Here is a 17,116-nt window from a genome sequence, read left to right as displayed (position 1 = left end):
ATTTTCTTGTATGACTAGAACCAAACACAGCTCTTTTCTTCAATCTCCACAGTCTGAATGAAAGATCATTATGCTGGCCATTAGCAGAGAAGTTTTAAATAGCAGTTACCATGTTCGCTGGCTACTTTAAAGTATTTGGAAGTTGGCTAATTAGTTAGTCATACAATAAGCAATTTTTAAGTGCTTATGTGCAAGACACTTGAGCTAGATAATACTGGGATGCAGAGCAAAGCAAAACAAACAAAAAGTATTTGACGAATTCATTTACTAAGAGACAACATGTACCTATTTGGATACATACAAGATATATACAAAGTACATGACAATAATCTCAAAAGAAATACTCTTGAAGGCAGCAGTGAAGAAGATAAAGAACACAGTAGGATTCTTCACATGGTAGATTTGAATGGAATCTGAAAGGAGGTCAGGAAAGTCTATTGTTACTTGCTAAACTGGGAATACAAAAAGAGGCAAAGAAAGTCTTTAACCTCAAGGAATTTATAGTACAATGAGGGATATAATATACAAACAAAATAAGCTATAGTTGATGCAGAAGAACTAAGGGCACAGAGAAATATGTTAAAAGTGTTTAAATATTTGTAATCATATTAAGGGAACAAATTTTTATAATCTTTTCTGTACTGTTAAAATGTTTCCATTTTGGCTTTTCTTATGTACTTGCGAATTCTAAGCCACTTTGAATGACTTTGGCTACATACTTTCCTATGGGCCAGGCTAATTACTCAGGCTAGATAACTGTCATTTAAACCAGGTAGAAGTCCCTCCCCTTCTAATACCAGATATTAATCACTCCCAAAAAGCCACCCCTTCCTGGAAAGGCATTCATTTAAGGAGAGTCTGATGCTACCTAGCTCTCTTGCCTTTTCCACCTGGGTAGCTTATCTGCCTGATTTAAACTACTGAGCAAAACCCTTCACATGATTTCTAAAGATTTCTTAATCTCTATAAGATGTTTAACTGATTAACCCTCTCTAACATTTTACCTATTATTTGTTTGCTGTAACTTTTTAATAAGTCTTTTTTTTTCTCTTTATGCCTGAACTCTGGAGTCAGATAGTCCACAAGTTCTTCACTAATATGAATCAAGTTCACAACAATATAGTGTTGTGGGCCCTAAAATTGTAAGAACCAATTGTAAGAATCTTAAAAACATAGGGTTAAAATAACATAAAAGAAAAACATAGATTAGACATGAAGTTTCATTCTCTGGGATTTACCAAACAAACCTAAAGGGATCGGAGACCATTCCATGATGGTCACAAGGAAACTGGAAACTTTATACCATTTGAGAAAGGAGAAAAATAATTAACCTCCTTTGTGGCCTGTACATAGGAATTTGCACAACCTCTCTAAGCGAAACTGATCTACAAAGATTATTATCTTTGTAGCTTTTCCTGAATTCTTTTTGTCTCTTCCCAGGAGGATGATCTTACATCCTGAGCATTGTTTTCCTCAATTTGTAATTAACACAAGAGTGTTTAATTTTTTAACTAGCAAGGCAAGGTGATCTGATACAGGCCCAGTATTCCCTAAAGGGAATTAATCTATCACAATAGAATTATGAGAAATTATTACTTTCATAATATCTCCCATTTTGATCACAGCTGACATTATTATGTCAGTTATACATCAACTAAAAGGTGTAGACCTAGGGTAGCTAGAAGAATAGATAGGCAACAAACATAAAGCCAATCCAAGAGGGGGAGGATATAAGGATTGAGAAGCATTTATATCAAGGGAAAAGGTTAAAGAGATCAAAAGAAAAAGGGGGCAGTCCCGTTTGATTGTATATAACCTGTACAAATAATGCAAAAATAGTTTGAGTTTGTATTCCTAGGCCCTCTACTCCTCAATGCTTTTGCAGAAAGTTTCCCTTCAGAATCTTGATCTTTTGCTCTTCCTGATTAATTTTATTATTTTTCCTAATTCTATAAATAAGTTAATTTAGGTAGTACTTTCATTTTTCATTTTTATTGGCTTGATCTATCCATGAGCAATTTATTTCTGATAGTGTTTGTGACATGAGTGTTTTGTGGTTGCATTCACCTAATTCTTGTGTATTTGTTAGAATGCAGAGTCCAAAATATTTTACAGATTCTGTAATTCATTTAAATATTTTTTTCTTTTTCTGATAGTTTTTGGTATTATATAGAAATGCTTTATATAGATTTGTTTTTTATCCTTCAATAGTGCTGAAGTTATTTCATTTTATATTTTTAGTTGACTCTGTTTTCTAAATGAAGCATCATCTTATCTGCAAAAAAAATTGTTTCTCTTTAGTTACTTCCTCAACTTCTTTTTGTCTTATTACTGTAGCTAGCATTCTAACATGCATAAGAAAGTGCTGATGTTATTGGGCATTCTAGTTTTACCCCTGATCTTATTGGAAAGACTTCTAATTTATTCCCTTTACATACAATACTAGCTCCCAGTTTTAGATAAAAACTATTTAAATAAAACTGTTTATTTAGTACATTCAAGTGTATTTTAATAAAAAAGGGGGATATATACATATATAGCCAAAAGCTTTTTCTGTATTTATTGATCTAAGGATATCATTTTGGTTGGTTTTGTTAATAATATATATTTTTTAAATGTAAGAGCATAGGGTATGTTACATATAATACTGTTTCTGATAGTGGTACTGAGGGATACTTTTCAGGGGAAGCACGGTTTATATATTTATATATTTTAAACCCCTCTAATTTCTTAAGTCCTTATGTCCTTTGGAGCAGACTGTATTCACCTAACATTGAAGCTTCATCAGCTCTCCCAAGATGGGGACATTCTGATTTCCCTGCCACATTAGGTGGGTGTATAACCACAAGAAGTTGTCTTTAAAACTTTAAAACTCCCCAAGCTTACTGTGCCCAGAAGGTAAGATCCCAGTTCACCCACAGCATCCAGAGGAAGATGTCCATTTTCTGTTCTCACTCTTTTACTGTGGATGACAGGTACTGGTAGTAATCCTGGGATTTGAGAGTTTAAGCGGTAGTGATCCTGGAGCTAGGATTCCAGGTAGGAAGGTGTAGCCAGCCAGTTTGTCTGGTAGACAAACTGGGAAGCTAGGGAACCTGGATTAAAGTCCAAGGGATGTTCTGGACTTAGAAATGGTGGTGGTGGGGCGGGGGGGGGGGGGGGGACTAAGCAAAACTATGAATCTAATTCTCTTCCCCTCCCTAGAGAGTGAGATGGTACAATAAATGAGGTGGGTAAATTATTCCTGCCTTGTATTGGGAGAGTAAGTTTGTATATTTGTTATATTTTTAAAGTAAAAAAATTTCTCTGTAAAAACTAATCTGTTTATAGCTAAGTGAAACTGGTATACAGGAGACAATGACCTATAATTGTGGGAACATCACTAATGGGGTTTGAGTCATTTGCAGAAAGCCCTAGATTCCCTCAGTTCCCTCTTGAATATGGAAAATCCTAGAGAAAGGGTGAAAATATAACTTTACCTGGTCTTCTAGACTGTGAGAGCTGTAGTGATTATTGCTACATGATTATTGCTATATGAATATTTAAGTATCTTTACTATTATGAAACAAATGTAATTCTATAAATGGAAGATACATTGTTAAGAATGGTAAAACCTAGTTTAAAAAAAAATTAAGTGGCTTCTAAATCAAAAAAATCTTTTGGTTATCTATTAGATCTTTTAGCCATTAGAATTGTTGCCCAACTGTACATGTTAGAAGGACAAACACATTTTTGAACTGTGAGTCTAAGATATTATTTTGCATAAGTGCTTTTGTTCCTCATTAAAATTGTAGTGGACTTGATTTTGATCCAGTCTATCCTCTGCACAGTCATTTTGGACCCCCTCTATCTTACTATGCATCATGATTGCCAAATCCAGATGCCAGATACTCAAGAGAATTTCTTCTGCAGTGTTAAAGACTTCATACAAGAAGAATGTAGCATTCCATATGGAACAGACCTCTTCCCAACACTTATACAACTGTTAAGCAGAAACCCAGAGACTGCAGATTTTAATCATTATCTACTACTAACCTAAATGACTGATGGCAAATTAATATTTTAAAAACTATGGGGGCAGCTAGGCGGCGCAGTGGATAGAGCACCGGCCCTGGAGTCAGGAGTACCTGAGTTCAAATCGGCCTCAGACACTTAATAAATTACCTTGCTGTGTGGCCTTGGGCAAGCCACTTAACCCCACTGTCTTGCAAAAACATAAAAAAAAATATTATAAAAACTATGCCTCATTTCCAATATATAAATGACTACTACAAAGCTTTAAAACCTGTGAAGTTTCATCAGTCTAAATGACAAAAGAACCTTTAAATATAAATTACTATTTTATGGTGTTGGAAGGTTTGTATATTATGTAGAAATAGCAAAAGAGAGTTTTAAAAAGGCAAAGGCAAAGGGAAGGAAGTACTTGATGTGTAATTATGCAGGTCCTGCATTTGAATCCGACCTTAGCTACTTATTACTTATGTGACACTTAACTGTCTGACTGTTTCTTAGGCTGGATCTTGGAAACACATATCTAGAAAAGGGATCTGTCTACTATAGCTATTTCTCATTATTTGGATCACTATAAGATATGCCTGGGGCCACATCATGAGTGATAAAAGAATAATTTTTCTTTATCTTCTAATTTAGCACTTTCTTCCTTGTATTATATTTACTATGATATTTACAATTCTAAATCCAGGTTCAAAACATTATACATTATATCATAATGCTCTCTAGAAAGCTGCATATTCACCAATCCAGATACTTAAAGTAGGAAAAAGAATAACAATATATATGCCCAGAAACTGAAAGGAGAAAAGATCTAAGAACTATAGCAAAAGTCAAAGACAACAAATGTCAATGTACAAATGAACAATGAAAATTTAATAAGATATACTTGAGAATTTGATTCAAATATATATCTGAGAATTAGGTTGGATCAGATCCATGATTTGAAAAAAGTTTAAAAAGGATTTCCCTTATTCAAAAGAATTGGAAGTATAGTGGTATAGTCAACTGAGAAAATGCAGGAACCAGGAGAAACAATCATGATAGAAAGAATTTGGGTAAAGATGAGTAGAGGTAAAAACAATAGAAATATTGCTAATTCGATACAGAATATTCCAATCTCCATTAGAAAGAGAATACCATAGCTTAGTGCCTTGTCACTAAGCTAGCTCTAAAATAGCAGAAACAACTTCCTTCCAAGAAGGCTCCTCTTCCCTTCCAAGGAAAAAGAAAGGCAATTATTTATCTCTGGTCTGAACTGCCTAAAGACTTGAAACACCTCCATCCTGAGGCCCAAGAAGGGAGGGAGAAGGAATAAACATTTATTATGTCAGATACTATACTAATATCAGGACATTATAAATGTTATTTCATTTAATCTTCACAGGTTTGTGTGCTATTACTCCATTTCACAATTGAGGTAACAGGTAGATGGAGGTTAAATGTCTTGACCAGACTAATACAGCTAGGAAATATCTGCCACTAGATCTGAACTCAGATCTTCTTGACTCTAGATTAAAATCACTTCACTGCAAAGAAAACCTAACTGAACTCATTCCTCAATGATTAACAAATTTTCTCCTGGTCCTATTCATAACCCAATGATTATGAACCTCTGGCTCAGAATCATGCTCACCAAGCCCACTCTCTATCAACCATGTTCTACTATTCCCATTCTTCTTTTTTCTTTCCTTTTTTTTAAAGCTTTCTGCAAGGCAATGGGGTTAAGTGGCTTGCCCAAGGCCACACAGCTAGGTAATTAAGTGTCTAAGGCTGAATTTGAACTCAGGTGCTCCTGACTCCAGGACCTGTACTCTATCCACTGCGCCACCTAGCTGCCCCTATTCCCATTATTCTTAAACTTACCATTTCCCAGAAACTATTCGACCTTCCCACTGTGCTCTGTGGAATGCCCACTCACCAATTTCAATCTTTTTTTGTTTCCTCTGATTTCATTCAATATCTTAAGGATCAGTGGAAGAAAGTAGATGTTTAGCCCATAGAATTAGTGGAGTATTTTAAGGGCGATTATATAACCCAGCTTGGCCTCACAGGAGTGGTTTGTAGTCAATAGTAAGATTTAGGGGGATACAAGGAAAAACTTTCTAACAATAATGCAACTATGTAGAAATTAAATGGATTGGCATAGAAGGCAAGAGGAATCTACTCACTAGAAGCCTTTAAAAAAAGGTTAAAACAGCATCAGTCTGGTACTGATGCAGTGGACAGGGCAATGAGCCCTGGAGTGAAGGGGATCTGAGTTCAAATTTGACCCCAGACCCTTGATTCTTAAGAGCTGGGTGACTTAGAGAAATCACATAACACTGACTGCCTCATATCCAGGGTCATCTCCAGTCCTTCTGATCCATCTGCTGGATCCAGATGGCTCCAGAGGAGAAAGTGAGATTGGAGACTTTTTGTATAGCCCTGCCTCACTTAAATCCAATTCACATGGATGTCATGGCATCATCTCTATGATGTAGTGGTGTTCAAGAATGAAGGAAAGCAGCAAAAATAATATTTAAGGGATACTTATCTAGATATAAAATGAATTGATGTGGACCCTTAATTTAACCTAGGTTAAGCCATGTTTTATCTTATTTACCTCAGTTTCCTCATCTGTAAAATAGTGATAGCACCTGCCTTGAAGGGTTGTTGTGAAGATCAAATAAAGATAATAATTATAAAGTGCTTAGCACAGTGTCTAGTAATAAGTGCTATAAAACATTAATTATCATTATTATTATTATTATTAGAATAAAGCTTGTACTACTCACTCAAATAAGATGTGTGTAAAGTACTTAGCTTGGATTCCAATTTCTCCATTTTTCTCAATTTTCCAATTTTCCTCAAATTTTCTTCAAATATTTCCTCAACATATCTCCTTGGTAAGCTTATTTTTGTCTATGTTTTTAAAATAGGGGTTCTTAAAACATTTTTTGTTCTGCAGGCTTGAAACCTATGGATCTTTCCTTGAAATTTTTAAAACCATATTTAAATTTTTTTTTTTTAGGTTTTTTGCAAGGCAAATGGGCTTAAGTGGCTTGCCCAGCTAGGTAATTATTAAATGTCTGAGGCCAGATTTGAACCCAGGTACTCCTGACTCCAGGGCCGGTACTCTATCCACTGCGCCACCTAGCCACCCTCCAAAAATAAAAAAATAAACAAAAATTAATTTTTAATTAAAAGTAATGGGAATACTAACTTTCTGACAATGATTAGTGAAAACGATAATGGAATTTTCCCCCCTCATCCAAATTCATCTGTTCTCAGAAAGCTATCCACTCACCTGATTAAAAATCTTTGCAACAGAATGTAACTTCTTTAAGAGCAAGGATTCCTTTAGACCCTAAATAAATACTTGTTGAATTCAAATTTACTACCTTTAGAGTTCCATACAACTTCATAACTTACTTTTATAAAGTCCTTGCTTCCTAAGTATCCCATAAAGCACAAAAATGGTATCCTTGCTAAAACTCTGGACAAGCCATTTAATCTTTCTTAGCTCCAGTTTCCACAACTGTAAAATGGGAATCAAAACGGTCTCCGACGGGTGGAAGGCTCGAACAAGAATGGATGCGAAGTGCTTTGTAAAAGCTTAAAGCATTATAAAAATATAAAGCTATCGTAGTACGCATTTCAATTCAAAAATCAATTTGGAATAACTTATTTTGTGCCCAGGAGCTAAAATTAAGATTTGGAGAGCTAAAATAAAAAGCGCCTGCCCACAAGGCGCTAACATTCTAGAATGTAAGCAATATTGCACACTGGCAGTCAGTCCCCACCTAACCACGTTCTCCTAACAGTCAGAATGAACGTAGATGAAGGCATCAGCCCCAGCTTCCTCCGCCATTCATCCTGACATAGGCGTCACCGGAAGCGCCCCCGGAGGCCTGGCAACGTCAGCTCGGTCTCTGGGCAAAGCTAGAGAAAGAAAGCATCAAAGAGGCGGGAAGATATGAAAGGGGAAAAAAAAAGCTAACAGACCGCTGGGAGAACGAATCTCACGCTAGCTCTAGGAGAAGAACCGGAAGGGGCGGGTCCAACGGTGCGCCTGCGCAGCAAGCGTGCAATCTTCCCGGCATTCCCCGGCCTCAGTGGAAAGCCCCGCCCCGAGGCTGCCCCTCTCTCTCCCTTCCCCAGCCCTCCGCGTTTACAGAGCTGCGCAGGCGTAGTGGAGGATTTGTCTGCCTGTCCCTTTTACAACAGTATCAATAAAGCTTGGCGCACACTTCCTCCCTTTTTCCCGGCAAGATGGCGGAGTACGACCTGACTACTCGCATCGCTCACTTTTTGGACCGCCATCTGGTCTTCCCGCTGCTGGAGTTTCTCTCAGTCAAAGAGGTGAGGGAGTTCCTGCGGCTGCAAGGAAGGCCTGGGGGCCTCGGCGGCCCCTGTCTCGCCCGCTCTGATCGGGAGTGGGCCCCCGGGCCTTCTCCACGTGGGAGGCGGCCTAGGGGCCGGCGGGGCTTCCTCCTTCCGCCCGGGCCTGGAGGCGCCGGCGGAGCGGCTCGGTTCCTCGGGGGCCCAAGGCGCGCCCGCGACCGCTTGGCCTGGAGTCGGGCTCCCACTGTCTGTCCGTAAAACAGGCCAGAGGAGGCCCGGTGGCGGGCAGTTCTAATACAACTCCAACCCCCCCCCCCCAGCCTTTTTTATGGTCCTGCTGTTACCGTCTCACCCAGAGCAAGATCTTAGTGTTTCTTTTGCGGATGGTGATTTGTCATAGTATCTTTGGGGTCTCTTGTTAAAATACCGGATTAATCTCTAATCTCTTCTTCCTTGACTTCACCCCGTTTTCTCCCTTTTCGCACCTCTTCCTCTCCTTTAGATGGCTTAAAAATTGTTTTTTGTTTTCTTCAGGTTGTTAGCTCACTTATCTTTAACTCTTTGAGAAAGGCAAAAGTTACTTAAAAAGTGTTTGTCAGTCTGAATGAAAGGTGTAAACCTGTTCTGCTTGTTTTCGTTTCAGACGAACTTGTTTATCCATTTCCTTTAAAAAATACTATAAAGAGATTAGTGTTCTCATCAACTTACTCTTTCGTGTGCTTAAGATAAAGAAATTTAAAAAAAATATTTTTTGCTGGTTAGTTTTGTTTAGTTGCATTTGATATGTGGTGTGTTGTTTATGTAGCAGTTCAGATAGTAATTACATAGTAATCAAGTAATAAAGTGATTTTTTTCCTGCAAATTCTCTCTCTTTCTGAATGTTTATACATTTATATATATATGTATATATATATATATATGTAATGATAGACATTTTACAGAATAACTCTTGGTGCTTAATTGCTTTTTTTTTAATTGTGAACTATTAGTTAAAAAAAACAAAAGCCAGCAGTAATTATTTCAGAGTGTTTTGGATATGTTTCTAAGTTTGTAACTAACCCAGAAGACAGATAACTGTCCAAGGATAGTCTTTTTTTTTAAGTTTTCAGCAGTCTTTTTTTGAAAGGATATGAGTTTTAATTTTTTTCTTCTTCTTGACAGAAGGCATACAATATAGATTATACATGTAAAAGTATGTTAAACATAAAACCATATTAATCATGTTGTGAAATAAGAATCAAATCTAAATGGGGCAAAACATTAGAAGAAAAAAATAATGCCTAAGACTACTTTTACATAGTCTGCATTTATGGCCATGGTTCCCCCTCTGGATATGGATGGTGTTTTCCATCACAGGTCTTTTAGAATTTTCAGGAATTATCTTTGATTGATATACTGCTGAAATGAAAAAATCCATCATAGTTCATCTTCACCCAGTGTTGCTGTTAGTGTGTACAATGTAAAAACTGTCCTTAGTCCCTTGGATATACAAATTTTGAACTTTGATTTTTTTTCCTGTTATTTGCATTTGAAACCAGAAGATAATACAATTATTTTCTTTTCTATGATAATTGGTAGGTATGTGGCTGGCCTTATCTTCTCTAATAATGCTTATGTTACATGGCTCACAGGATAGTTAGGAAAATCAAAGCACTGAAGCTGGAAAAATAGGAACCACAATAATTGGACTAATATTCAGAATTGAGTCATGAGATGGGTCACTCAATTCCCACTACCACATGTGCCATTCTAATCCCCTCAGGAGATAGCTACGGTTAGTGGTTACGACCAGCATGAAAATCAGGAGTGTCAGTCATAGAAGAACCAGAAGATAAAAAGTCTAAGTTTAGATGGTAGGATCCTGTGAAAAATTTTTCTTTTTCAAGGCAGTTAAGGTTAAGTGACTTACCCATGGTCACACAGCTTAGCAAGTATCAAATATCTGATAATTGAACTCAAGTCCTCCTGACTCCAAAACTATTACTCTTTATATACCTAACTGCCCAGAGAATTTTTTTTTTAGGATGAAAGCAGCAGGGAAGGAGCCAGTAAATAGGGAGAATTTGAAGACTAGAGAGTGGTGATAACAGGAAAATCTGCTGGAGAAGATGGAAAGTTTTAGAAGGGACCTTAAAGGTCATTTAATCCAACCCTCAACTTGATAAAATACTTAATGAACAGCTACTTCCTTCTCTAGGCTTGAGTTGACTTAAAGAAAGATGAATTTTGATTTAAGAAAAATCATGGATTTCTCCCTCTTTGTAGATTTTCAAGTAGAAACAATTGTCAGGGATATTGTGAAAATGGTTCTTGTAGGTACTGATTTGAATAGGGAGCCTAAAACATCTTTACAAATAATCAATACATACTAGTGACAGTGACTTTCCCTTTGATGACAGGGAAATTGGTGTTGCTATGATTAGCCCTGGGAGTGTGAAAGCTCAGAATTTTTCAATCACTGATTTCCTGACAACTGTAAGTTGCTGAAAAACAGAGATCTAGTCGAGAATGCCTAAGGGAAAGAGAGAAATGACTGGACTCTTATTGGGGAATGTGGGCCAAACTTTTTTTGTCTTGCCCACTTCCTGTGCTGGAAAGTGTCTAGGAAAAGTGAGTTAAAGGGGGAACCCCACTCCCTTTGCCTGACTGGAATCAGATGCTCACTTTGGAAGACTGGTAAGAATCTGTAGGAAGGGAGGAAGAATGTGTTCTTATCTTGGTATATTTGCATTAAATTATGAAGTTATATTAAAAAGTTGAACGGAATTTGCATCTGATTGGAGCTTTTGATGCAGAGGGACCCCCTGAAATTATCTGACCTGGTAAAAGGTCAAGAGGAAATGTTTTAATTGGGCAGAGAAGGTTACCAAGGATCAGTTCCCAGTGTAGAATAACATTACAGGATCTTAACTGTGCAGTAAGATTAGGAAAATGTTTCCAATTACAATGTTTCCCTGTGCCTATAATTCCCTTCATCACCTTTAGATAAAGAGGTACTGTGACATAATCAGAAATAAATAAAGAAGGGGTAGCTAGGTGGTGCCCTGGAGTCAGGAGGACCTGAGTTCAAATCCAACCTCAGACACTTAATAATTACCCAATTGTGTGAACTTGGGCAAGTCTCTTAGCCCCATTGCCTTAAATAAATACAATTAAAAAAATAAGTAAATAAAGAGAAACTAATTGAAGGAAGAATGAAAATACTCAAAATCAGAGGAATCAGAACCTTCAAGGAGGCTAAGAATTTGGGAAGTTGGAATGCACAAGAGCTGTCAACTGTATTAGAAAAAAAGTCAGAATTACTAATATGAGATGTATAAATTGAACCAATTCTGATTTTATTTCACATCCATAAAATTAACTAAGATGAAGATAAAAAATAAAGGAAAATGACAATTGTTAGAAAGACTTTAGGAAAAAAAACTTGGCACATCAGTGTCCTATTGGTGGAATTGTGTTTTGATATCTTTTCCAGAAAGCAATTAGAAACCACTTCCCCAAAGAGACTAACAATATACTCTGACCCAGAGATACCACTAGGTGGTTTATACCTCAAAGAGATTTAAGAAAGGATAAAAAGAACTCATATGTACAAAAATATTTATAGCAAAAAACTGGAAACTTTGGAAACATTGGAATTCTGATTGCTTGAACAAATATAGTTTATGAATATATGGTAAAGTTATTGTGCTGTAAGAAATGATTGAAAAGGGATGGTGTCAGAGAAACTTGGAAAGACTTGTAAGAACTGATGGAAAGAAAAATGAACAACCAAGAAAATGGTTGATAAAAGGGAAAAGAGGGAAACAAACAAGCCAACTTTGAAAGTCATGTGTTAAGATAATTACATCTTTAAATGCATAGTCTTCATTCTTCTATTTTGAATATGAAAATGTGCATTTTAATTTTTTTTTAAGAGGTGACTGCTTTAGACATTTTGAGACAGTATCCTCCAGCAGACATTCTACTGATTGTGCTTAGTATTTTCCATCTCCTGCTAGATACAACCTTTCCTCTGAGGAAGGGTGCTGCTGGGTGCCAGTCTTCTATTCCATCTGTTTCAAAACAAACTTTTTGATCTGTGCTAGCTCCTGTTGAAGCTCCAACTTCTACTTCCTACTTCTAATCTGCCCTTCCAGCCAGAATGTGGAGACCTCAGGTGCAAAGAGGAGCAGCTTTCCCTTTGACATGATATTCTTTATCTAAAGGACTTTTCTGGGAAAAGTCTCAAGAACCCCTCAGAGTTTCTTGAACCACATTTGGAGAACTGATGCCCTCAATGCTTATCTCAACCTTTGGGCACCTTCTAGGTTCACTTCTTAAGCTCCCTCTTACAGAAAACTTTTTCTCATCTTCCCCCCCCCCCCAATTCCATATATTTTTTATTTACTTAATGTATTTGTTTTTCCTATTTAGTTTTTTACAATTATATAAGTATTTGTCTTCCTAACTACATATAATGGTAGCTTCTATCAAACTTTTTTTTAAAGGTTTTGAGTTTTACAATTTTACTCCCTACTTTCCCTGCCCCTCCCCCTTTGCAATCTGATACGGGCTTTACATTTGTAACCATGTTAAACATAGATCAAAATTGAATGTATTGTAGGAGAAGAATCATTTTAAACTCCAGTTTCTACTTATTTAGTTGGTAAGCTTCTAGAGCAAAGAAATTCCTTTTTTGCCTTTACTCTTATGCATAGTATATAGTAAATGATTCTAAGAATACTTCATATTCATTGTTGATTCCATTAAATTCACATTCCATAGTTTTTTAACCATGGATAGTAATTGATGTTTATTTAATTTGCTTCTCATTCTTTTCTACTATTAAAAGTTCTACTGACAATATTTTAGGGTAAATGAGATTTCTTTGTGAGTCAAAAGAACATGTATTTTTTATTTACTCTTGTTTAATTCCCTTTGCCTGACACTATGATCCAGCTATACTGGCCCTTTGACAATTACTTCAATCTGATATTTCATCTCCAAACTCATATCCTTTGATCTCACTGATCCCTAGCACCTTGAATTCTTTGCTTTCTCAACTACAACTTTTGATTTTACTGACCTTCAGGAATCATCTTGAGTCTCAGAGCATTCAGATCAGGAAAACTGGAGTTCAAAAGCTAGTTAGCTGTGTGACCCTGGACAGTTCACTTAGCCTTTATGTACATCAGTTTCCTCAACTATAAAATGGAGATAATAGCAGCACTTCCTGGGGTTATTGTGACGATCTAATAATGTGTTTAGCACAGTACCCAGGAGACTAAAGAAATACTTTTTACCTTCCCTTCCTAATCCTGAGCATACCATCACAGAATCAATACTGATTGTTTGACAGAGGGCCTTAGAACAGACTTTGGCATAATTGGTAGTATGAAATTGATGTTGGAAACAAAAACAATAGACTGAGAAAGACCAGCTAGACAGTAGGAGACTACTCAAGAAGGAAGTGTCATGATAGATGGAGAGGTTTGTCAACAATGCAGCAGAAAAGTAACTAGGAAGATGAGAATTGCAAAAAGGTCATCACTTTTAGCCATATTACAAAGGGTTAGAAAGTTATTATGAAGGACTTGAAATCCGTGAGTCTATGAGTGTTAATAGGTTTTTTTTTAATTTGGGGATTTTTTTTCTCATTTATCTTGAGTTTCAATGCACTGTTAACATGTTCTGCCCTTTCAAGTTGATGGTAACTTAAATGAAGCCCTGTTTTCCTTATGAAAAATGATAGCTAATACAGTTAGGGAGATTTGAAACTAATTACATGGCTAGATCTAGTTAGTCCTATGTAAGTAGGAACAACTCGTGGAGTATCCAAAGATCCTTAGAAAAAAATTCTTTTCAATTTTTCCGTTAACATGCATTTATTTTGTCTACTTTCCACTTAATAATTATATATATCAAACAAAATAAATATCTACATTTGGCCATGTCCAAAAAATATATATCTTATTTGAGGTGATGAGTCCATCAATCATCTCTCTGATTGGTTGGAGTTTTAAAATCTTAATAGTTTTTGCCTTTATATGTTTCTGTGTAAACCAATCTGTGTAAACCAATCTGCTTCTGCCACTTTTCCCAGGTTTTTCTGAAACCATCTTCTCCATTGAAATTTTCCTTTACCATCCATCCTCCCCAGGTGATAGATAACCCATGTCATTTCCTGTTTCTGTCAACACCAAAAAAAAGCTTAAGTGGATAGATAGTATAGTACATATTAGTTTTCCATCTTTGATCTCTGTGGGACTGATGACTGTTTATGTATAATTTATTAATTCTTAGAGCATACTATGAAATTGCTCTCCTTTAATGGTAGTACCAAAGCACTAGTACATCATTGTGTTTATTTGTAATTTTCTTATTTTGCCAACTTTGTTAATCTAATAATGCTTTTTTTTTTTGGTTTGGAGCATTTTTTTTTCATGTGACAGTCACTAGGATTACTGGTAGTTTGAAAAGATAATGTGATCTTAGACTCTATTAAAAGGTGTAGTGAGCATAACAAAACAAGCAGTAGTCTTATTTGATTTTGAATAGCTCAATATTATTTCCTCAACTCTTCATTGCAGATATATAATGAAAAGGAATTACTTCAAGGAAAATTGGACCTTCTTAGTGACACAAACATGGTGGACTTTGCAATGGATGTATATAAAAACCTTTATTCTGATGATGTTCCTCATGGTAAGTACCCTGGTAATAAATTAAGGTCACAACTTTGGGACTCTGCATGTATTTTAAAATTTTTCAAGTATATGAGCTTCTTTGCCAGAAGGTTTAGTCTTAGATTGATATAATTATAAAGAAATTTCTTTCAATGGCATAGAATTGTTATAAAAGAACATCAGATGTTTTCCTTTCTTGATAATCCCTTTTATTTGTATTGTCAGTTCTGTATCTGCATATATTGGTAACCTTATTGGTATATATCTTTATTATCTTGAAAAGCATCTGGTACATACTTATGAAAGAAAGAATAAAGATAAATGAGTTGATAAATGAGCCTTTAGATTTAAATTTTTTCAGTTTTTAATACATTGTTCATATCAACATTCAGAAAAATTTTTAATATTTAACACAAAAGCTTTGAACAGAGATGCTGCCAATGTTGAGGTCACTGATCTGTCTTAAGTAACAAAATCCAACTTGCAATGAAATTAACTAGACACATGCTTTAAAGGAGGAAGCTGAAACTTGTTTGCCTTTTTTCTTGTTAACACAGCATCTTGAAGAAACAAGGGTGTACACATTTATAGGCTATCCCTGCATGAAGGTGCAGTGTTACATTTTCATATGAACCCTTGGGCATGTTTAGCCACTTGTAATTGTGTGTATTAATGTTGATTTGTAAAAAGTTAATAGCATAACATCAAAAGTGTTTTCATGACCTACTCAAAGTCAGTTGGTTCAAAACTTAGAATTTTTTTATATAAAATTTTTGGTGACTTCCTTTATCATTGTTTTGGCCTATTGAGAAAATATCATCACATTGTTTTTTAATTCAGTATTGCTTTTAGGTGGATTAATCACAATAGTATCTTAGTTTTTTGGGGGGATTGTTGTTTTTGTTTTTGCAAGGCAATCGGGTTAAGTGACTTGCCCAGGGTCACACAGCTAGGTATTTATTAAGTGTCTGAGGCCAGATTTGAACTCAGGTTCTTCTGACTCTAGGACCCGGCTCTATCCACTGTATCACCTAGCTGCCCCATACAGTAGTATCTTTATACACATAGTAAGTGTGTGTGTGTGTGTGTGTGTGTGTGTGTGTGTGTGTGTGTGTAATAAAGATTCTCCATGAGGATTTGCATATTCACAGATTTCTTGAAATGACTGTAGAACTCTTGAAGGATGGGAACTACTAAGTACATTATTGTTATATTCCAGATAGAATGGTTAAGGGACTCTTTCACATGACCCTTGGATTTCTGTATTTTTATTTGTGCTATATTTGTTATATCTTGAATAGATCTTACTAGCTTTTTTCCCCCTCTCAGCCTGAGTTTTCTCATCTATAAAATTGAGGATTATAATCCATTGTACTACCTGCACAGGAGAAATAGTTCTTGATAGATAAATAAGTATAGTGTCCATCAAGTTGAAAATTATAATTTGATTTATTTTACATTAGCATTATAGTAATTTCAATTTTTTTTAAATAGCTTTGCGTGACAAAAGAACTACTGTTGTTGCACAATTAAAACAGCTGCAAGCAGAAACTGAACCAATTGTCAAGATGTTTGAAGATGAAGAAACAGCAAGGCAAATGCAGTCTACCAGGTAGCCACTTCCGTTTGAAACCTAGTGGTAGTTGGAAAAATAGTGGCAAGAGTGAAAAGAACTGATTTGTATTTCTGTAACTTAGTTTTCTCTCTAGGGCCTGTTTTCTCATCTCTAAAATGAAGAGTTTAGACAAGATTAACTCAGAGGTACTTTCTAGTTCTTTTTCAATGAAATCTTTTTGATTTTATTTCTTTGAACATGATTGCAGCTCCCTAAAATGAACATATAATTTGAATTACCACTTTTGTCCCTTTTTTTGTCTTTTTTGCCAACTCTGGCAATGTTTAACACTAAATGACAATTTTATTTTTCCTTTTTTCTCAAAGGAATGAGAAAAGAATAGTGTCTGAAAAAAAACCCTCTCTACAACAGTGGTCTTATTCAGATTTTAATTTCATAGCACTTATATATTAGCTTTATTAGTTTCTAAATTTTTGTTTCTTTTCCAAAAGATTTGTTCATATAATTATAAGTATCTCTGGGATATCCTTGAGAC

At 35.8% G+C, this 17,116-nt stretch overlaps 1 protein-coding gene across 1 annotated transcript in view; it reads left to right on the top strand.

The window, feature by feature from the left end:
• The first annotated feature begins 8,217 nt into the window (after positions 1–8,217).
• Positions 8,218–17,116, top strand: part of EIF3E (eukaryotic translation initiation factor 3 subunit E) — a 46,316-nt gene continuing 37,417 nt past the window's right edge. The window contains exons 1-3 of the mRNA XM_074201114.1: positions 8,218–8,355; positions 14,910–15,024; positions 16,500–16,617. Coding sequence (XP_074057215.1) covers positions 8,266–8,355; positions 14,910–15,024; positions 16,500–16,617 — 323 coding nt within the window. The 5' untranslated portion in view covers positions 8,218–8,265. The remainder of the gene's footprint in view (positions 8,356–14,909; positions 15,025–16,499; positions 16,618–17,116) is intronic.

This window comes from Macrotis lagotis, chromosome X (assembly GCF_037893015.1).
Source record: "Macrotis lagotis isolate mMagLag1 chromosome X, bilby.v1.9.chrom.fasta, whole genome shotgun sequence".
Lineage (NCBI taxonomy): Eukaryota > Metazoa > Chordata > Mammalia > Peramelemorphia > Peramelidae > Macrotis > Macrotis lagotis.
The sequence above is the reverse complement of the archived record's forward strand: the minus strand, read 5'-3'. Positions and strand labels throughout refer to the sequence as shown.